The sequence below is a fragment of the Dendrobates tinctorius genome, unplaced genomic scaffold (genome assembly GCF_039654945.1).
Source record: "Dendrobates tinctorius isolate UK_male_01 unplaced genomic scaffold, ASM3965494v1 ptg000324l, whole genome shotgun sequence".
Taxonomy (NCBI): domain Eukaryota; kingdom Metazoa; phylum Chordata; class Amphibia; order Anura; family Dendrobatidae; genus Dendrobates; species Dendrobates tinctorius.
Window position 1 is genome coordinate 1,681,017 of NW_027361991.1, and position 23,706 is coordinate 1,704,722.

Consider the following 23,706-nt stretch of genomic DNA (forward strand, 5'->3'; position numbering starts at 1 on the left):
TGGATCACTATTAATCAGTAACTAATATTAGATCGCCAATATTTTGTAACTATTGCTAGATCACTATTACTCATTAACATTACTAGATTACTATTACTTCTTCACTATTACTCAGTAACCATTACTAGATTACTATCACTAGATCACCATTACTCAGTAACTTGTGTTATCACGGTGACTATATCACTATTATTTAGTAAATACGCACGTGGTCAAAATTGTTGGTACCCCTCGTGTAATGACAGAAAACCCCACAGTGGTGACAGAAATAACTTGAATCTGACAAAAGTAATAATAAATCAAAAATCTATGACAATGAACAAATGAAACTCAGACATTGCTTTTCAGCCATGCGTCCACAGAATTTAAAAAATAAATCTCATGAAATAGGCCAGGACAGAAATGATGGCAGAAAATAATGTGACAAAAGGGGCATGTTAAATCGGGGTGTGTCCACTAATTAGCATCACAGGTGTCTACAATCTTGGAATCAGTGAGTGGCCTGCATAGAGGCTACAGATACTCACTGTGCTGTGTGGTGACATGGTGTGTATCACACTCAACATGGACCAGAGGAAGCGAAGGAAAGAGTTGTCTCAGGAGATTAGAAAGGAAATTATACACAAACGTGTTAAAGGTAAAAGTTATAAGACCATCTCCAAGCAGCTTGATGTTCCTGTGACTACAGTTGCACATATTATTCAGAAATGTAAGCTCCATGGGACTGTAGCCAACCTCCCTGGATGTGGCAGCAGGAGGAAAATTGATGACAAATCAAAGAGACGAATAATACGAATGGTAACAAAAGAGCCCAGAAAAACTTCTAAAAAGATTAAAGGTGAACTTCAAGCTCAAGGAACATCAGTGTCAGATCGCACTATTTGTTGTTGTATGAGCCAAAGTGGACTTCATGGGAAACGACCAAGGAGGACACCAATTTTGGAAAAAAGAATCATAAAAAAGCCAGACTGGAGTTTGCCAAACTGCATGTTGACAAGTCACAAAGCTTCTGGGAGAATGTGCTATGGACAGATGAGACAAAAATGGAACTTTTTGGCAAGACACATCAGCTCTATGTTCACAGACTGAAAAATGAAGCTTATCAAGAAAGAACACTGTCCCTACTGTTAAACATGGAGGAGGCTCTGTTAAGTTCTGGGGCTGCTTTGCTGCATCTGGCACAGGGTGTCTAGAATCTGTGCAGGGTACAATGAAATCTCAAGACTATCAAGGGATTCTAGAGAGAAATGTGCTGTCCAGTGTCAGAAAGCTTGGTCTCAGTCACAGGTCGTGGGTCTTGCAACAGGTTAATGACCCAAAACACACAGCTAAAAACACCCAAGAATGGCTAAGAGGAAAACACTGGACTATTCTGAAGTGGCCTTCTATGAGCCCTGACTTAAATCCTATTGAGCATCTTTGGAAAGAGCTGAAACATGCCGCCTGGAAAAGGCAACCTTCAGACACGAGACAACTGGAGCAGTTTGCTCTGGAGGAGTGGGCCAAAATACCTGTCGAGAGGTGCAGATGTCTCATTGACAGTTACAGGAATCGTTTGATTGCAGTGATTGTCTGTAAAGTTTGTGCAACAAAATATTAAGTTAATGGTACCATGATTTCTGTCCAGACCTATTTCATGAGTTTATTTTTTTTTAAATTCTGTGGACGCATACCTGAAAAGCAACGTCTGACTTTCATTTGTTCATTTTCATAGACTTTTGATTTATTATTACTTTTGTCAGATTCAAGTTATTTCTGTGACCATTGTGTTTTTTTCTGTCATTAAACGAGGGGCACCAACAATTGTTACCACCTTTGTACTACTTTATTCCTATCAGTAGATCGCTATTACTCAGTAACTGTTACTAAACATTTAGTGGATCCTTATTATTAGATCAACATTACTGAAGCACTGTTAGTGGATCACATTTTCAGGATCACTATTACTGAGTTGGTATAATTTGATCACTATTACTAGATCAGTATGGCTGGATCACTAGTTGCTTTCTTATTACTAATCACTTTTTCAGAAACACTAGTATGGGATTTCTATTTCTAAAGCTACTATTACTGGTTTATTGTTACTGGATCACTGCCACTGGATACTAATTACTAGATTACAAGGGTAATTAATACTTAAAATTGTATCTCAAGGATGAAGAACTTGTGAATTTGTTTGCAACTTTCCACCATGGTATATAGAGGTGAGCTGGTGAATGTTCACTTATTGCTGATGTCACTTCCAGTAGGTGGTAAATAGCTGTGCCCATGCGGTACAGCACTTTGATTGGTCACCAGACAGTGCTCTGCTAGCTACCTACAGTACATTGTTCACAACTTTTCGAATACATGCTTTAAGTGATTGGTGTGGTGCACAGAGCAGCTGCAGTCATCACCTATGGCACAAGTCCGCCTGCTTTCAGTAATGAGGGTAGTGCAAAGAGTGGCTACAGTCACCGTCCACATCACTGGGCCGCCAACTTTCAGTCATGGACGTGGGGCACAAAGCGGCTACAGTCACCGTCCAGAGCACTTGACTGCCAGCTTTTAGTTATGGGGGTGGTGCACAGAGCGACTGCAGTCACCGTCCATAGCACTTGACTGCCAGCTTTCAGTTATGGGGGTGGTGCACAGAGCGGCTACAGTCACCGCCCAGAGCATTTGACTGCCAGCTTTCAGTTATGGGGGTGGTGCACACAGCGACTGCAGTCATCGCCCATGGCACTAAGTCGCCAGTTTTCAGTCAAAAGGTGGTGCACAGAGCCACTGCAGTCATCACCCATGGCACTAAGTCACCAGCTTTCAGTCATGGAGGTGGTGCAGAGCAGCTACATTCACTGCCCTCAGTACTGCTCACTGAATTCTAAGCACGTTCTTCTACTTTGATTGACAGCTCGATCTGCACAGTATAGTGAGTGGTGCTGTGAGTGGTGACTGTAACCAATCTGTACACCCCCATGACTGAAAGCCAGTGGCCCCTGGATAAAATGAGTCCATATTCCACCTGTAACCACACTGACAGTGCGTTGGCCAGGAACCATTATAATGGTAAATTGCATTTTCCAAGATGTCAGGTTCCCTTTAGAACTTTGAAATATGATGGGCAGGGCCCAAAGACTGTGACACGCCATTTATCATACTGGTCTTATGCATCACATGAGATAGAAGAACCTTTTTTGGCTCACCTTCACTTGTGTGACACTACTATCACTGCCATCATCCCTGCTCTCGCTCTTTATCACAATACCTTACCCAAGGCAAAGTGGTTTGCTGGACCCCAATAATATCTAGGTTTTTCTTTCACCCCCCCCCCAAAAAAAAAAAATTGCCATTTGGCACTCCTGATATATCGCTATATGGTAATACCCACTGTTGGGATTTCAACCCAGGACAAGAGAAGGAATCTCACCGTGGATCTTGACCTCAATGTAAACATGAAGGTTGGAAGGAGCAGCAATAAATGGAGACATCTATGGCTCGGCTTTACGCATTTCTTCACTGATAAGAAGCTTAATCATTTCCCCAAAGCTGTTAAGTCGATCAAAAGATCACAACTTCTTACTGGAAGCAGTCACATTCTCTGCGGAACCGTGCTAGGAAGCCACCGAAGACATGAGTCCTACGCTCTCCTCCACCACCATCAGATTCCTGGTCCTACTATTAGGTGAGGGTGATGTATAAAAATGTATACCATCCTATCTGGATCCCAGACTAGCTGCAATGGAAAAAAATGCTCAGCTGTGAGACGTACAAAGGGTATATATATATATACCACGCCTTTACATAAGGCTTGTTAAGATATCAATGACCTTCTTTTTTGCAATCTTTGTTATAGTTACTATACTAGTGTACAAAAAAAAATTACTTTACTTGGAAACTATCATCAAGCTGCTGTTGACAGATCCGTTTTTTTTTATCTGTATTGATATTTTTATTTACTGCTTTCATTGAAAATCAGGGTTTATCTGCATCCTTACCCCGATAACCACTGGCCGACGAATGATTAACACGCTTGCCATGAGCGGAAGGTCATATCGGAATTATGGGGGTTATACAGGAACTGCACATGTTCCTACATGATCAGGAATGAACCGGCAGCTGTCGAAGTCTTGCTCAATTTCTGATCTATTTTCCCCTGCATATTGAATAGAAAAATATTTGCTACATGGAAACTGTCATCGAGCTGCTGTTGACAGATCTGATGACTTATTTTTTGGTTTATTTACTGCTTTAATTGAAAAATTATATTTTATAGGCTTGATTTTGCTCAATTGCTGATTTATTTGTCTCCAGATAGTATCTAAAAAAAATAGCTACATGGAAGCTATCATCAAGCTGCTGTTGACAGATCCGGTTACTTAATTTTTTGTCTATTTATTAACTTCATTGAAAAATTGTAATATATAAGCTCAGTGTGGCTCGATTACTTATGTATTTTACTCTGTATATGTGGCCAAAAAAATAGCCATATAGAACTCATCATCATGCTGCTGTTGACTAATCTGATTACTTACTTTTTAGTTTATATAGTGCTTTCTTTGAAACATTGTAATATAGAGGCTCAAATTTGCTGGATTGATTATCTATTTTACTCTGGATAGTGTCCAAAAATTAGCTATATGGGAAATATCATAAAGCTGCTGTTGACAGATCTAGCTACATATTTTTTGTTTGCCTAGTTCTTTTATTGTCTAATTGCTGAAAAAAACGTGAGGGTTATCAGGAACCTTATTCCATTAATCATTTACTGACTAATGATGTATGCTTGTGTGGTTTTCACAAGCAGAATGTATTATCCGGGTTATGACATATCTTGAGGGTCACTCAGGCCCTAGATATGTGACTGTGTGATCAGGAGTGGAGGCTGTAAATAAAATTCATAGTCTTGCTCAATTTCTGATTTTTTTTAATCTGTGTATTGCTAATAAAAAAAAATTGTTAAATAAAAACTATCAAGCTGCTGTTGACAGATCCTGTTTATTATATGGTTTATTTACTATTATTGTTAAATAACTGTAATATATATATAAGAGCAGTCTTGCTAAATTGTACTCTGTAATTTTACTCTTATTTTACTCTGTATAGTGTTCGAAAAACTTAGTTACATGGAAACTATCATCAAGCTGCTGTTGACAGATCTTGTTATTTATTATATGGTTTATTAACTGCTTTTGTTGAATAACTGAAAAATATAGGTGCAGTCTCACTCAATTTCTGATCTATTTTACTCTGTATAATGTCCCAACAATTTTAAGTTATGTGAAAACTATCATTAATCTGCTGTTGACAGATCTGGTTACTTGTTAATTGTTTATTTAGTGCTTTCATTAAATAATTGCAATACATAAATGCAGTCTTGCTCAATTTCTATAATTTATTCTTTATGCTGTCCTAATCTATATATATAAGAGGCATCGTGATTACTCACTAATCCCGCCTCCTGCACAGTAGCTCCGCCCCCACCACATCACCACACATAATCCTGCCCCCACCCCATTACCACACACAATCCTGCCCTCACCACCACATCACCACACATAATCCCACTCCCACCACATCACCACACATAATCCTGCCCCCCACCACATCACCACACATAATCCCACCCCCCACCACATCAACACACATAGTCGCGCCCCCCACCACATCACCACACATAATCCCAGCCCCCACCACACACAATCCCACCCCCCACCACATCACCACACATAATCCCACCCCCCACCACATCAACACACATAGTCCTGCCCCCACCACATCACCACACACAATCCCGCCCCCACCACATTACCACACACAATCCCACCCCCCACTACATCACCACACATAATTCCGCCCCCCCACCACATCACCACACATAATCCCACCCCCCCACAACATTACCACACATAATCCCGCCCCCCCACCACATCACCACACATAATCCCGCCCCCATCACATCACCACACACAATCCCGCCCCCCACCACATCACCACACATAATCCCGCCCCCCACCACATCACCACACATATTCCCGCCCCCCCACCACATTACCACACATAATCCGCCCCCCACCACATCACCACACATAGTCCCGCCCCCCACCACATTACCACACATAGTCCCACCCCATCACATCACTACACACAATCCGGTCCCCACACCACATCACCACAAATAATCCCGCCCCCACCACATCACCACACAATCGCGCCCCTCCACCACATCACCACACATAATCCCACCCCCTCATCACATTACCACACATAATCCCGCCCCCCACCACATCACCACACATAGTCCCGCCCCCCACCACATTACCACACATAGTCCCACCCCATCACATCACTACACACAATCCGGTCCCCACACCACATCACCACAAATAATCCCGCCCCCCACCACATCACCACACAATCCCGCCCCTCCACCACATCACCACACATAATCCCACCCCCCCACCACATTACCACACATAATCCCGCCCCCCACCACATCACCACACATAGTCCCGCCCCCCACCACATTACCACACATAGTCTCACCCCATCACATCACTACACACAATCCGGTCCCCACACCACATCACCACAAATAATCCCGCCCCCCACCACATCACCACACAATCCCTCCCCTCCACCACATCACCACACATAATCCCACCCCCTCATCACATTACCACACATAATCCCGCCCCAACCACATCACCACACATAATCCCGCCCCCCACCACATCACCACACATAATCCCGCCCCCCACCACATCACCACACATAATGCCGCCCCCCCACCACATCACCACACATAATCCCGCCCCCCACCACATCACCACACATAATCCCGCCCCCCACCACATCACCACACATAATCCCACCCCCCACCACATCACCACACATAATCCCGCCCCCCACCACATCACCACACATAATCCCGCCCCCGCACCACATCACCACACATAATCCCGCCCCCCACCACATCACCACACATAATCCCGCCCCCGCACCACATCACCACACATAATCCCGCCCCCCCACCACATCACCACACATAATCCCGCCCCCCCACCACATCACCACACATAATCCCGTCCCCCACCACATCACCACACATAATCCCGCCCCACCACCACATCACCACACATAATCCCACCCCCACCACATCACCACACATAATCCCGCCCCCCACCACATCACCACATTCTATAAGATTGGCGTTCTCCTACCTGATCCTGTATTCACACATGGTCAATTATACACTGCATTCTCTAGAGTAACAAGTTGTAAAGGTCTTTCAGTTCAAATTGTACCTGGTAGAAGTCAAGGAAATATCTTTGAAAATGATGAAAATGACAATACATTTAATTGTGCTTACAGAGAAATTTTAGCTTAATTTATGTTTCGTTATGAAATTTGTTTAGATGCTGGAATGAATAAAAAACGCACATCTTACGGAATCCAGCTAGTTTTTGCTTTTACACTGTGAATAAAATGTATCATTAGTATTATTCAGATTTTTAATGATTATTATTGTTATTAACTTCATTTTAATTTAATTTACCACCTGCGTAAGCGCTATTGAATGTTGTCATTATTTACTTTAGTTTAATCACCAGCAGCGTTAATTAGATAGCAATGAGCATGCCGAGCGTTAGCTGGCTGGAAACAGCTAGTTTCTTATATAGGCAGACCATTAATGGTCCATTGAAATCCATAACCAGTATTTATGATAATTGATGCATGCCATAATAAAAAAAATGTAAAATAAAATGTTTTCTCCATAGTCGCAATATATGTGTATACACATATATATATATATATATATATATATATATATATATAGTATATATATATCAAAACAATTTAAAAAAAGGGCAGCACTACCAAAATTAAAAAATTGGTGCAAAACCTATTCAGCAGTGTCCAATCAACAGTATTAATAAATTAAGAAAGATAGGCAGCACTCCAAATTAAATGTGTAAAAAGTGGATACTTTACTGATCCTCAGGTAGCGACGTTTCGACGGTGACCCATCTTTATCAAGCTCGGAGTGCTGCCTATTTTTCTTGATATATATATATATTTATTATTATTATTGGAAAATATTCTAATTATAATATATTATAATATATATTTATTTTTTATAATATATACACATATACAATATATTATAATATATACTGTGTTATATATAATAGTAATATTATTAATAATAATTAATAAATAATTAATAACATATGTAAAAAAGGCAGTTCAACCAGTTTTGTAAAACAAAAGCATCAAATAGTTGCATTTAGCAAAAACTAAATAAAAAGTTATATCCTTAGGAATACAAAGTGGAAAAATAAAAAATGTCTTATTTTTATCAAGGGATTCACTCCCTACTGTGCGGCACACTATAGGCTTTCATGCGTTTTTCAAGGGGGGGTGGGGTTGTCCGTTTTAGGCAACCAATGTTCATTTGATTGAAATTTGAGTGTAATTTTACTTATTATTATTTTGCATCTCTTTTATTGTGTCTGTACATTTATAATACAGTTTGAGCGTATTATCAAGTCTTCTCGACTTCTCTCCTCTTTTGTTTTGCAGTGATTAAAGTGACAGAAGTGACGGCTAAAACTAAAACAACGACCCCGTGTAAGTGCACCCCCATTCCTCTAATGTCTATGGCTTTTCTGTCTATTGTGTTAAACTTTAGCAATCTCCGTCCCAGGGTCACGCTGTTATCTACATTACTGTCATAAACATGGACGTCCACAACGTGACCAGGTCCTTGTTTGACGTCAAAGACATTTTTTGACTTTGGAATGTTGGGCAGAGTAAAGATATGAGATGGAGGGATGAGCTGTTTCCACACGCACTGATATTCCATTTGATTCCACTATCTCTTTTGTATATTTAAGACAAGTTTTGTTGTTTTTAGTATTACTTTGTAAGTGGAAGATCTAAAATTAGAGAACTAGATGTAGCAGGGCTGAATTTTACATTTGCCCCATATGGACAACCATGACCAATAACGTCATTGTGACGTCCGTCTGCGAATCTGGGCTGCAGTAGGAACAGCACCCCGAGTAACCCCGAGACCCTTAACCCCTATACAGGGATCTGGAATTGCAGCAGGGCCCAGGGGGTAGCTGTTTAGAGGAGCAGTGGACCAGAGCAGGACGGCCGCCAAGGGGTCAAAACTAAAACCCGTAATCAAAGTCAGGAGGCAGGAGTCGGAGGCCAGAGGGTAGCAGAGGTACGAAATCAGCAGACAGAAGGAGAGTCAAAAGTCCAGGCCAGGGTCAGTAAAACCAGGAGGGGAGCAAGGTACAAAATCAGCAGGAAGAAGGAGAGTCGGAAATCCAAGCAAAGGTCAGCGTCAAAATACCAGAATAGAGGCAGAGGTACAAAAATGGCAGGCAACAGAATGGTCAGAAATCCAGGCTGAGGTCAGAGTTTAACTATAGCAAATTACACAGTAGCACGCAGGGGAACCAAGAATATATCCGGCAGCTTGCAAGACCAGTCCCCAGGTATTTGAGGGATCAGGTCATCCCTCACAGGTTCCTGGACTGATGATATAACCAGGACTGCCCCCAGGACCAGGCCAGACGGACATGCAGTAAGCCCTACATGATTGACAGAGGGGCGGAGCCTGCAGCCACCAGCTGCCTGCGCTGGGGCCTCTTCTCTGTCACCACCCTCACCCTGAGGTGAACCACGGCGCCTCCCAGTGGTCGAGGCAGGAATAGCCGTCCCCGAGTCTGGCGGCAAAGTGTCAGTCCGGCGCCTCCTAGTGGCCAGAGCCAGAACAGCAGGCCCTGAGTCTGACAGCGACGTGACAGTCATACGGGCCTCAAAATTGAACCAAGCAGATAGCAACCATGAAGAAACTTCAACTCCGGTGGACACAATTTTGATTACGAAATATACAGTTTTCCTTTCATTTTATCGGTGCCAATGTAAAAGTAATCAAAGGCAGGTCCATGAATCCTATTATGGGGAGCACAATTTCTAAGTAGTGGTTGTCCAGATGGGATAACCTTTTAAAGAGTATTTTCCATCATGGACATTAGTCTATCTGATGACCTAATTTATTTTTGGGGGTTCAACCTTTCAGAACCTAAATTGATCCCTACAATGAAGATGTCCTCTTTATCAAAGAAACCACACGATGGAACCTAATATTCAATAACCTTGGGTTGCACTTCCAACGAAGAGTAAAAATAGTAGAAACTGCTATGGCACTTTCATTCTTGGTATGGATTCAGGTTCTTGTGGTTGAACTCCTAGGATCAGTGATGTCCTAAAAACATGGGGGGAACTGCGGTCTAGGCTTTGTGGTTTAAGAATCCCAGCTGGACATATATTCAGTCAAGAAACCATGATTGTCCATGATCCGTGTGACCTGAAGTCTAAAATGTGTACACCAGAAGAACATTACTCTAAATGTTAATAAAGTATTGATCATATATTTTATGTAAAAACTTTGCCAACAGTGGGTGGCATATTGGGCGAAAAGAAGTAGGTTTCAAAATGTTCACTTATAGTTTTATGATAGCTATTGGTTAATATGAACAATGCCATGTGAGTTACCAAAATATTCATACAGTAGGTTCCTTGGTCCATCAGAGGGTTGTCTTCTGCTGGACATTTTGGGTCAGTTATTCTTCATGAGCATGGACTTTTCCAGATTATCCCCTGGTGGGCTTGTCTAATTCTCCTTTTCTCAGTGGTCAGTTAAAAATCTTATACAGTATTCACCATGAGACCTTTCCAGGGTGTCCTTATTAGATACCGCTTTTAGAGCAGTCGAACACTGTTAGACAAATCACTTATGTCACCATCTTGCTCCATTTCTGGTTCTATGGGGTTTTTTTTTTCCTCAGGTTCTGTTGTTAAAATGAATCTTGCCTTATTCTGTCTTCCAGTGAAATGTGAGAACGGAGGGATCTCAAATGGGAATAGATGTACTTGTCCTACCTTTACCGAAGGAACTATGTGTCAAAACATTAAAGACAGGATTATAATAGGTAAGCAACTCCGCGCCAACCAATATCAATGACATTAAGTGAAGGAAAAGAAAGCAAAAAAAATGTATCATAATGACAGTAATGGTTGACTGTAAAATCTAATGGGGTAATCCAGTGCCTTCTGCATCAGGAGATTAGCGGCACTACTGCCATGGCTCCCCTCGGTCACCTGCCAGGTCTTGTGTACGGTCAGCAGGTATTATGTTCCTGTTCTACTGACTAGAATAGGAAGCGTGAACACTACCTGTATGGCCAATGGTTCTTCTATCCCAAAGGCTGTGCTAACTGATGTGTAATTCCATGGCAATTATTGTGATTTTCCATGCTAGTGGTTGTCCCATTCCATGCCAATTGTTTCGCCACCTATGTCAATGGTCATGTTAATCCTTGCTAATAACTATATAATTCCATGCTAATAGTCTTATCTTTCTATTGCACTAGTTATGTCATTTGATCCCAGTAGTCGTGCCATTCCATGCCAACGGTTATGTCTCTTGTGCCACACGAACCACTGGTTGTCATTCTATGCCAATAGCTAGGTCATTCCATGCTCAGAATTAGGTTATTTCATGACAATGGTTGTGCCATTCAAGCCCAGTTGTTGCCATATTTTGTACAACTCCATGCCAGTTATTATTTAACAGCCTTCAGCTCAATTTCAAGCCATGGCGAATAGATGGATGAAGGATGAGTGATCTTGTGCAAGCCTAGATAGGTCCAGCAGGGTCTTCTCCGACATTATCTTGATAGTATCAAGCCATAGGGTTGCTGATCTTCCTTTTCACCTTGTTCCTTCTATTTTTCTGACCATGATGTCCTTCTCCATGCCAAAAATTGTGCCAATTGTCCCTTTCCATGGCAGTTCTTGTGTATTTCATCTCATGACAATATGACAATAGGTTGTGTTGTCCCTTGCCAATATTTTTACTGTTCCATGTCAATGATTGCACAACTCCATGCACCAATACGTCTTATAAGCTGACCTGCGATATAAGAGAATACCATCCCCACACAGGTAACAATCCAGCAGCTGTCGGCTGTCCACTATAGCTGACAACTTGCTGCATCAGCCACGATCAGTGTCGGCACCGTCCATATCTGTTTAACCCCTTAGATGCTGCTGTCAAAAGTGATGACATCATATACAGTCATATGTAAAAGTTTGGGCACCCCTATTAATGTTAACCTTTTTTCTTAATAGCAATTTTGGTTTTTGCAACAGGTATTTCAGTTTCATATATCTAATAACTGATGGACTCAGTTATATTTCTGGATTCAAATGAGGTTTATTGTACTAACAGAAAATGTGCAATCTGCATTTAAACAAAATTTGACGGGTGCAAAAGTATGGGCACCCTTATCATTTTCTTGATTTGAACACTCCTAACTACTTTTTACTGACTTCCTGAAGCACTAAATTGGTTTTGTAACCTCATTGAGCTTTGAACTTCATAGCCAGGTGTATCAAATCATGAGAAAAGGTATTTAAGGTGGCCACTTGCAAGTAGTTCTCCTATTTGATTCTCCTATGAAGAGTGGCATCATGGGCTCCTCAAAACAACTCTCAAATGATCTGAAAACAAAGATTATTCAACATAGCTTTTCAGGGGAAGGATACAAAAAGTTGTCTCAGAGATTTAACCTGTCAGTTTCCACTGTGAGGAAGGGGGTTGGACCAGATGGCCCAGGAGGTCCCTTCCAACTCTACGATTCTATGATTCTATGATTCTATGATTCTATGATAGTGAGCAGGGGGTTGGACCAGATGGCCCAGGAGGTCCCTTCCAACTCTACGATTCTATGATTCTATGATTCTATGATAGTAAGGAAATGGAAGAACACAGGTACAGTTCTTGTTAAGCCCAGAAGTGGCAGGCCAAGAAAAATATCAGAAAGGCAGAGAAGAAGAATGGTGAGAACAGTCAAGGACAATCCACAGACCACCTCCAAAGACCTGCAGCATCATCTTGCTGCAGATGGTGTCACTGTGCATCGGTCAACAATTCAGCGCACTTTGCACAAGGAGAAGCTGTATGGGAGAGTGATGCGAAAGAAGCCGTTTCTCCAAGCACGCCACAAACAGAGTCGCCTGAGGTATGCAAAAGCACATTTGGACAAGCCAGTTACATTTTGGAAGAAGGTCCTGTGGACTGATGAAACAAAGATTGAGTTGTTTGGTCATACAAAAAGGCGTTATGCATGCGCTGTATTGTTGACCGATGCACAGTGACACCATCTGCAGCAAGATGATGCTGCAGGTCTTTGGAGGTGGTCTGTGGATTGTCCTTGACTGTTCTCACCATTCTTCTTCTCTGCCTTTCTGATATTTTTCTTGGCCTGCCACTTCTGGGCTTAACAAGAACTGTACCTGTGTTCTTCCATTTCCTTACTATGTTCCTCACAGTGGAAACTGACAGGTTAAATCTCTGAGACAACTTTTTGTATCCTTCCCCTGAAAAGCTATGTTGAATAATCTTTGTTTTCAGATCATTTGAGAGTTGTTTTGAGGAGCCCATGATGCCACTCTTCATAGGAGAATCAAATAGGAGAACTACTTGCAAGTGGCCACTTTAAATACCTTTTCTCATGATTTGATACACCTGGCTATGAAGTTCAAAGCTCAATGAGGTTACAAAACCAATTTAGTGCTTCAGGAAGTCAGTAAAAAGTAGTTAGGAGTGTTCAAATCAAGAAAATGATAAGGGTGCCCATACTTTTACACCGGTCAAATTTTGTTTAAATGCAGATTGCACATTTTCTGTTAGTACAATAAACTTCATTTGAATCCAGAAATATAACTGAGTCCATCAGTTATTAGATATATGAAACTGAAATAGCTGTTGCAAAAACCAAAATTGTTATAAAGAAAAAAGGTTAACATTAATAGGGGTGCCCAAACTTTTACATATGACTGTAAATGGTTAACAGAGAGTGATGGCTTCCTATTTATCCTCATCAGCACCCAGAGATAATGATTGTGTGGTCCAGATGTTTGCCATGGCAGTACATGAAACACAAGAAAACACAAAATGACAAATTTGCAAAAATACTCTGCAGTAAAAAACATGAGAGTAATCAGCAAGTGCTGTATAATGAATACAGGGTATTTAGTAGATACGTTTTTTGCAAAAAATGTATACCAAGCCGCTTCACCACGTCACGGTAACCCTTCACAAAGCAGTCCCTATCTAATGTATTTAAAACCTGAACATGTGAACAGTGTCTAAATGAACAGGATACAGACAGGCGCCTCCTAGTATATGGGCTTGTGGTGTAAGACAGCTCATTTATGTGCATGTCACACAGGAGAGGGGTGGGGTCTCCCAAACCATGCTGAGCAAGGAAAAAACGGATTAAAAACATATGTGACAGGCACCAGTGTGAGCAAGTCGGTCAGACAATGCTCACACCACCCAATAGTTGAAACACAAGAAAACACAAAAGGGTTACCGTGACGTGGTGAAGCGGCTTGGTATACATTTTTTGCAAAAAACATCAACTAAATACCCTGTATTTGTTATCCAACACTTGCTGATTTCTGTCATGTTTTTTACTGCAGAGTATTTTTGCAAATTTGTCATTTTGTGTTTTCTTGTTGTGTTTCAGCCATTGGGTGGTGTGAGCACTGTCTGACCGACTTGTTCACACTTGTGCATGTCACATATGTTTTTAATCCATTTTTCATGGCAGTACATGGCCAAATAGCGGCCTTAAAGTTTCCCGGCTACAGCAGATTGTTCAGAAGTTAGCGACATTTAGGTGGTAAAATACAATTTTTCATTTCTGTCATGCCACTTTACATTAAGGCTGTGTGCACACACAGCATTTTTTTAGCGGATTTGCCAATAAAAACGCTAAAAATAAGCTTCCCATTCATTTCTATGCATTTTGCACTTTTTGTGCATACTGATGCGTTTTTTACCGCGAAAAAATGCTTTGCGGTAAAAAATGCAGCATACTCATTAATTTCGCGGATTTTTCCGCTTTTCTGGCTATTTCTATGCGTCTTGAAAACGCGCGGAAAAAAACGCATAAAAACCGCGCATTTTTGCGCGGAAAATGTGCAGAAAAAACGCGCGGTTTCTGGGAAGGGAATCAGGTTTTTCAGCAGAAATTTTCTGCTACGTGTGCACATAGCCTAAGGCTGTGTGCACACACAGTGTTTTTTTAGCATTTTTTTAAGTGGATTTGCCAATAAATCCGCTATAAAAAAAGCTAAAAATAAGCTTCCCATTCATTTCTAGGCAATTTGCACTTTTTGTGCACATTGATGCGTTTTTTACCACGAAAAAAACGCTTTGTGATAAAAAAATGCAGCATGCTCATTAATTTCGCGGATTTTTCTGCATTTCTGGCCATTTCTATAGGTCTGGAACCGCGCGGAAAAAAACACATAAAAAACGCGCTTTTTTTGCGCAAAACGTGCAGAAAAAAACGCGCGGTTTCTGGGGAAGGGAGTCCGGTTTTTAAGCAGAAATTTTCTGCTATGTGTGCACAAAGCCTAATTCCTGAAAATCACCTGAAGGGTTAACAAACTATCTGACAGCAGTTTTCAATATGTTATGGGGTGTTGTTTTTAAAATGGTATCACTTTTGGGGTTTTTCAAATATATAGGACCCTTAGATCAATTCAAACCTAAATAAGTCCCTAAAAACTAAAGGTTGTACATTTCCTTGAAAAAATGTAAAATTACAGATACATTTTTAAACCTCCTAAAATGCCAATAAAATAAAACAACCTTTTACAAATGGCGTTGATGTAAAGGAGACATGAGGGATATTTATGAGGGTTATTTATTAATGTTTTTCTATGGTACGACTATCTGGATTAAAGGGATAATCATTCAAAGTTTGAAAATTGCTAATTTTTTTTACATTTTTGTCAATTTTTTAATATTTTTTTATAAATAAACACAAAACATATCAACCTAAAGTTACCGTTATCATAAATTATAATGTGCCACGAAAAAACAATTTCAAAATCACTGGGATTTGTTGACGAATTCCAGAGTTATTACCACATATAGTGACACTGGTCAGACTCAGATTTCAAAAATTTGGCACAGTCACTAGGGGGGTAATTCTGTGCCCATGATTGTGTCGATACATGCTATTGGCTGTGACAGCCCTTCAATTTAGGCTCCTTCTCCACCCATGATAACCTCTCTATATTTCCCATTAGGAACGACTTATGAAGCCAAGCTGGGTGCGATATTAACAGTCAATTATACATACTCTGAAAACCTACAAAATGAAACATCTCCAGAATCTCTAGAATTTCAGAAGCTATATAAAAAACTGGTAAGTGGTAAGTCATCCTCTAGATGACTCACATAATGATGAGATTTGGTAAAAATGCACCCACTAAACTCTCCATCTCTTGTTCTACAGATGTGCGATTTACTCGAGGGATATGGCGAAAATTATGAATCTGGTGTACCGTAAGTCTAGAAAAATAATACTTTGTGTATGAACCACTAATGGGGGCTTTACCCACCTATGCTTTCTACCATGCTTTAAGATCTCCCACCGAGTGATAAGCCAACAGATTGGCCAGCTGGCTGATAACTCAAACCAATGGGAAATAACTTTAATGCCAAGATCTCTTATTCATCCAATGCCCAATGACATGTTCAAACCATGGACCAGGAATGATGAGACCTTCCATTCTGTTCGGTTCTGAAGTGCCATTATTCAAAAACACTGAATTCATAACTAAAACCCATAACAAACCAATACCAAGACTTAAGACTTGGTGGTATCCGTCACATCAGCCATGGATCTATTATGTAGAAAATCACAATGGAGCAACCACCAGATCACCGGGCTGAGAAATCCCTAGAATAGGGGTGCGGGGCACGGAGACTTCAGGGTGGTTTCCTGAGTAAATGAACCGTGAAAAAAATGGGAAAATCCAGCAACCACAAAAGTCATAAAACATCACATTTATTAGTAGATTTAAAACATGAAAAGGAAAAATTTTAAAAAAAACTTCTTCTAATCATTCTTCTTATGATGTTTCTTTGTTTTCCAAATATCTAAATGAGAACAACATAGATTTGAAATTCACAGTAAGCTGCCATACCTATAGTACCTTTTTCGGATGTAATTCTGGTAGGTAATGTGTAAACTGGCAGAACTGACACAGAACTTTACAGAAAACGAGTGAGTGGTAACTCCATCCTGCATGCAAGTAGTATCCTCCGCATGTAATAAAAAACCTACCAGTTGGGGAATTTATAAGAGCGCGGTGTGCGTGCTCTGCGGACACTAGTTGTCATCCTCCGCCTGTAAAAAAAGAACTTAGCGGTTTGAGAATTTATAAGAGCGTGGCGTCCTGTTCTTTTCCTCCTTGGCCCATGTAAGACGCTTCTGGCATTTTCTATTGGTCATGAGTGGGTGACACAAGGAATGTGACACTTGTAGCCCTGGAGACGTCTGTGTGTGGCGGCTCCTGAAGCAATGACTCCAGCAGCAGTCCACTCCTTGTGAATCTCCCGCAAATTTTTGAATGGGCTTTTCTTAACAATCCTCTCAAGGCTGCGGTTATCCCAGTTGCTTGTGCACCTTTTTCTACCATACTTTTTCCTTCCACTCCACTTCCCATTAATATTCTTGGATCCAGCACTCTGTGAACAGCCGGCTTCTTTAGCAATGACCTTTTGTGGCTTCCCCTCCTTGTGGAGTGTGTCAGTGACTGCCTTCTAGACATCTGTCAGGTCAGCAGTCTTCCCCATGATTGTGGAGCTACTGACACAGACTAAGGGACCTTTATAAACGCTTAGGAAGACTTTGCAGGTGATTTTTGTTAATTATTCTATTTTCCTGAGATAATGACTTTTGGGTTGTCATTGCCTGTAAGCCACAATCATCAACATTAACAGAAATAAACACGTGAAATAGATCACTCGGTGTGTAATGACTCTATAGAATAGAGGAGAGTCACTTTTTGTATTGAAGAACTGAAATAAATTATTTTTTTGAATATATTCTAATTTTGTGACAAGCACTTGTAGATAGATATATAGAAGATAGATAGATAGATAGATAGATAGATAGATAGATAGGTAAATGCTTGGTGGGTCCCCAGGACTGGAGCTTCCATGTCGACATTCTAAGTTTTACGTGTCAGTAATTACATTATGTCTGTAAGATAATAATCTTTGGCTCCTCCCCCTTGTCTTTTATAAAGGTCCAGTGCCAATGGAGGAGTGAGAGTCAGCAGTACAATAACTGTGGAATTATGGTATAACCAAACAATTGAAGTGAAAGATCAGTATGAAGAAATTTACAGGAACGTGCAGGCCAACATCACAAACAACCAATGTAAAGCCCGTGGTAAGTGTCAGCCAGGACGCGGCCTCGGCTCCGGCCCGCGCTCTCACACAGGCCTCAGGCGGCCGTCTGCGTCATCTCTCCATTGCCTCACAGGGAGCAGTGTTTGTTCCTTCCTACATTCAGACCTTAGCTGTGGTCACTGTGTGATGACATCACAGGTCCTGAGAGGTGCATGCTGGGAGGACATGCTCTGTGTAACCCCAGCCATGCTCTGTGGGCAGATCACTGATAATATTACAGCACCACTGCGGCAATGCTTTTTATTTCCCCATCTGTTAGTTATCACTCCGGCCCTGTCTATCATCTTAGGACTGCAGCTCTTTCTTGCTGGCTCACTCCACCGACCATTTCTATGTCTATGACAGACTCGCTCTGAATCTAATAGATTTACAATAAGAGGCGACTCCGGGGATGCCTGCCAGCTGTGAATGATAAGAGAGATGGACATCTGTGGTGAACACCACGGGAATGTATATTATATGCTCACCCAGCACTTTATAGGCACCCACACAGAATATCCTCCTACAGAGGCCCTCCATTTAGCATAATCCCCCTACACACAGTGTGATGCCTTCTTCCACGCACACTCACAGCTCTGCTACATCAACACACACAGCCCTACTACATCAACACACACAGCCCTGATACATCAACACACAGCCCTACTACATCAACACACACAGCCCTACTACATCAACACACAGCCCTACTACATCAACACACACAGCCCTACTACATCAACACACAGCCCTACTACATCAACACACAGCCCTACTACATCAACACACACAGCCCTGATACATCAACACACACAGCCCTACTACATCAACACACAGCCCTACTACATCAACACACAGCCCTACTACATCAACACACAGCCCTACTACATCAACACACACAGCCCTGATACATCAACACACAGCCCTACTACATCAACACACAGCCCTACTACATCAACACACAGCCCTACTACATCAACACACACAGCCCTACTACATCAACACACACAGCCCTGCTACATCAACACACACAGCCCTACTACATCAACACACACAGCCCTACTACATCAACACACACAGCCCTACTACATCAACACACACAGCCCTGATACATCAACACACAGCCCTACTACATCAACACACAGCCCTACTACATCAACACACAGCCCTACTACATCAACACACAGCCCTACTACATCAACACACAGCCCTACTACATCAACACACAGCCCTACTACATCAACACACACAGCCCTGATACATCAACACACACAGCCCTACTACATCAACACACAGCCCTACTACATCAACACACAGCCCTACTACATCAACACACAGCCCTACTACATCAACACACACAGCCCTGATACATCAACACACAGCCCTACTACATCAACACACAGCCCTACTACATCAACACACAGCCCTACTACATCAACACACACAGCCCTACTACATCAACACACACAGCCCTGCTACATCAACACACACAGCCCTACTACATCAACACACACAGCCCTACTACATCAACACACAGCCCTACTACATCAACACACACAGCCCTACTACATCAACACACACAGCCCTGATACATCAACACACAGCCCTACTACATCAACACACACAGCCCTGCTACATCAACACACACAGCCCTACTACATCAACACACACAGCCCTACTACATCAACACACAGCCCTACTACATCAACACACACAGCCCTACTACATCAACACACACAGCCCTGATACATCAACACACAGCCCTACTACATCAACACACACAGCCCTACTACATCAACACACAGCCCTACTACATCAACACACACAGCCCTACTACATCAACACACACAGCCCTGATACATCAACACACAGCCCTACTACATCAACACACAGCCCTACTACATCAACACACAGCCCTACTACATCAACACACAGCCCTACTACATCAACACACACAGCCCTGATACATCAACACACAGCCCTACTACATCAACACACAGCCCTACTACATCAACACACACAGCCCTGCTACATCAACACACAGCCCTACTACATCAACACACAGCCCTACTACATCAACACACAGCCCTACTACATCAACACACACAGCCCTGATACATCAACACACAGCCCTACTACATCAACACACAGCCCTACTACATCAACACACACAGCCCTGATACATCAACACACAGCCCTACTACATCAACACACAGCCCTACTACATCAACACACACAGCCCTGCTACATCAACACACACAGCCCTACTACATCAACACACACAGCCCTACTACATCAACACACAGCCCTACTACATCAACACACACAGCCCTGCTACATCAACACACAGCCCTACTACATCAACACACACAGCCCTGATACATCAACACACAGCCCTACTACATCAACACACACAGCCCTACTACATCAACACACACAGCCCTACTACATCAACACACACAGCCCTGATACATCAACACACACAGCCCTGCTACATCAACACACAGCCCTACTACATCAACACACACAGCCCTACTACATCAACACACACAGCCCTACCACATCAACACACACAGCTCTGCTACATCAACACACACAGCCCTACTACATCAACACACAGCCCTACTACATCAACACACAGCCCTACTACATCAACACACACAGCCCTACTACATCAACACACACAGCCCTACTACATCAACACACACAGCTCTGCTACATCAACACACACAGCCCTACTACATCAACACACAGCCCTACTACATCAACACACAGCCCTACTACATCAACACACACAGCCCTACTACATCAACACACACAGCCCTACCACATCAACACACACAGCTCTGCTACATCAACACACACAGCCCTACTACATCAACACACAGCCCTACTACATCAACACACAGCCCTACTACATCAACACACACAGCCCTACTACATCAACACACAGCCCTGCTACATCAACACACAAAGCCCTACTACATCAACACACACAGCCCTACTACATCAACACACACAGCCCTACTACATCAACACACAGCCCTACTACATCAACACACAGCCCTACTACATCAACACACACAGCCCTACTACATCAACACACAGCCCTGCTACATCAACACACAAAGCCCTACTACATCAACACACAGCCCTACTACATCAACACACACAGCCCTACTACATCAACACACACAGCCCTGATACATCAACACACACAGCCCTGATACATCAACACACAGCCCTACTACATCAACACACACAGCCCTGATACATCAACACACAGCCCTACTACATCAACACACACAGCCCTGATACATCAACACACACAGCCCTACTACATCAACGCACACAGCCCTACTACATCAACACACACAGCCCTGATACATCAACACACAGCCCTACTACATCAACACACACAGCCCTACTACATCAACACACACAGCCCTACTACATCAACACACACCGCTCTGCTACATCAACACACACAGCCCTGATACATCAACACACAGCCCTACTACATCAACACACACCCCTACTACATCAACACACACAGCCCTGATACATCAACACACAGCCCTACTACATCAACGCACACAGCCCTACTACATCAACACACAGCCCTACTACATCAACACACACAGCCCTGATACATCAACACACAGCCCTACTACATCAACACACACAGCCCTGATACATCAACACACAGCCCTACTACATCAACACACAGCCCTACTACATCAACACACAGCCCTACTACATCAACACACAGCCCTACTACATCAACACACACAGCCCTGATACATCAACACACAGCCCTACTACATCAACACACAGCCCTACTACATCAACACACAGCCCTACTACATCAACACACAGCCCTACTACATCAACACACACAGCCCTGCTACATCAACACACACAGCCCTACTACATCAACACACAGCCCTACTACATCAACACACACAGCCCTGATACATCAACACACAGCCCTACTACATCAACACACAGCCCTACTACATCAACACACAGCCCTACTACATCAACACACAGCCCTACTACATCAACACACAGCCCTACTACATCAACACACACAGCCCTGATACATCAACACACACAGCCCTACTACATCAACACACAGCCCTACTACATCAACACACAGCCCTACTACATCAACACACAGCCCTACTACATCAACACACACAGCCCTACTACATCAACACACAGCCCTACTACATCAACACACAGCCCTACTACATCAACACACAGCCCTACTACATCAACACACACAGCCCTACTACATCAACACACACAGCCCTGCTACATCAACACACAGCCCTACTACATCAACACACACAGCCCTACTACATCAACACACAGCCCTACTACATCAACACACACAGCCCTACTACATCAACACACACAGCCCTGATACATCAACACACAGCCCTACTACATCAACACACAGCCCTACTACATCAACACACAGCCCTACTACATCAACACACAGCCCTACTACATCAACACACAGCCCTACTACATCAACACACAGCCCTACTACATCAACACACACAGCCCTACTACATCAACACACAGCCCTGCTACATCAACACACAGCCCTACTACATCAACACACACAGCCCTACTACATCAACACACAGCCCTACTACATCAACACACACAGCCCTACTACATTAACACACACAGCCCTGCTACATCAACACACACAGCCCTACTACATCAACACACACAGCCCTACTACATCAACACACAGCCCTACTACATCAACACACACAGCCCTACTACATCAACACACACAGCCCTGATACATCAACACACAGCCCTACTACATCAACACACACAGCCCTGCTACATCAACACACACAGCCCTGATACATCAACACACAGCCCTACTACATCAACACACACAGCCCTGATACATCAACACACAGCCCTACTACATCAACACACACAGCTCTACTACATCAACACACACAGCCCTACTACATCAACACACACAGCCCTGATACATCAACACACACAGCCCTGATACATCAACACACAGCCCTACTACATCAACACACAGCCCTACTACATCAACACACAGCCCTACTACATCAACACACACAGCCCTACTACATCAACACACACAGCGCTGCTACATCAACACACACAGCCCTACTACATCAACACACACAGCCCTACTACATCAACACACAGCCCTACTACATCAACACACACAGCCCTACTACATCAACACACACAGCCCTGATACATCAACACACAGCCCTACTACATCAACACACACAGCCCTGCTACATCAACACACACAGCCCTGATACATCAACACACAGCCCTACTACATCAACACACAC

The 23,706-nt window shown here is 42.6% G+C and overlaps 1 protein-coding gene across 1 annotated transcript in view; it reads left to right on the forward strand.

The window, feature by feature from the left end:
• The first annotated feature begins 2,151 nt into the window (after window positions 1–2,151).
• The window catches only part of LOC141074127 (mucin-12-like), a 64,214-nt gene continuing 42,659 nt past the window's right edge, over window positions 2,152–23,706 (forward strand). Inside the window, exons 1-6 of the mRNA XM_073561657.1 lie at window positions 2,152–3,664; window positions 8,566–8,613; window positions 10,893–10,994; window positions 16,177–16,295; window positions 16,386–16,435; window positions 18,187–18,332. Coding sequence (XP_073417758.1) covers window positions 3,613–3,664; window positions 8,566–8,613; window positions 10,893–10,994; window positions 16,177–16,295; window positions 16,386–16,435; window positions 18,187–18,332 — 517 coding nt within the window. The 5' untranslated portion in view covers window positions 2,152–3,612. The remainder of the gene's footprint in view (window positions 3,665–8,565; window positions 8,614–10,892; window positions 10,995–16,176; window positions 16,296–16,385; window positions 16,436–18,186; window positions 18,333–23,706) is intronic.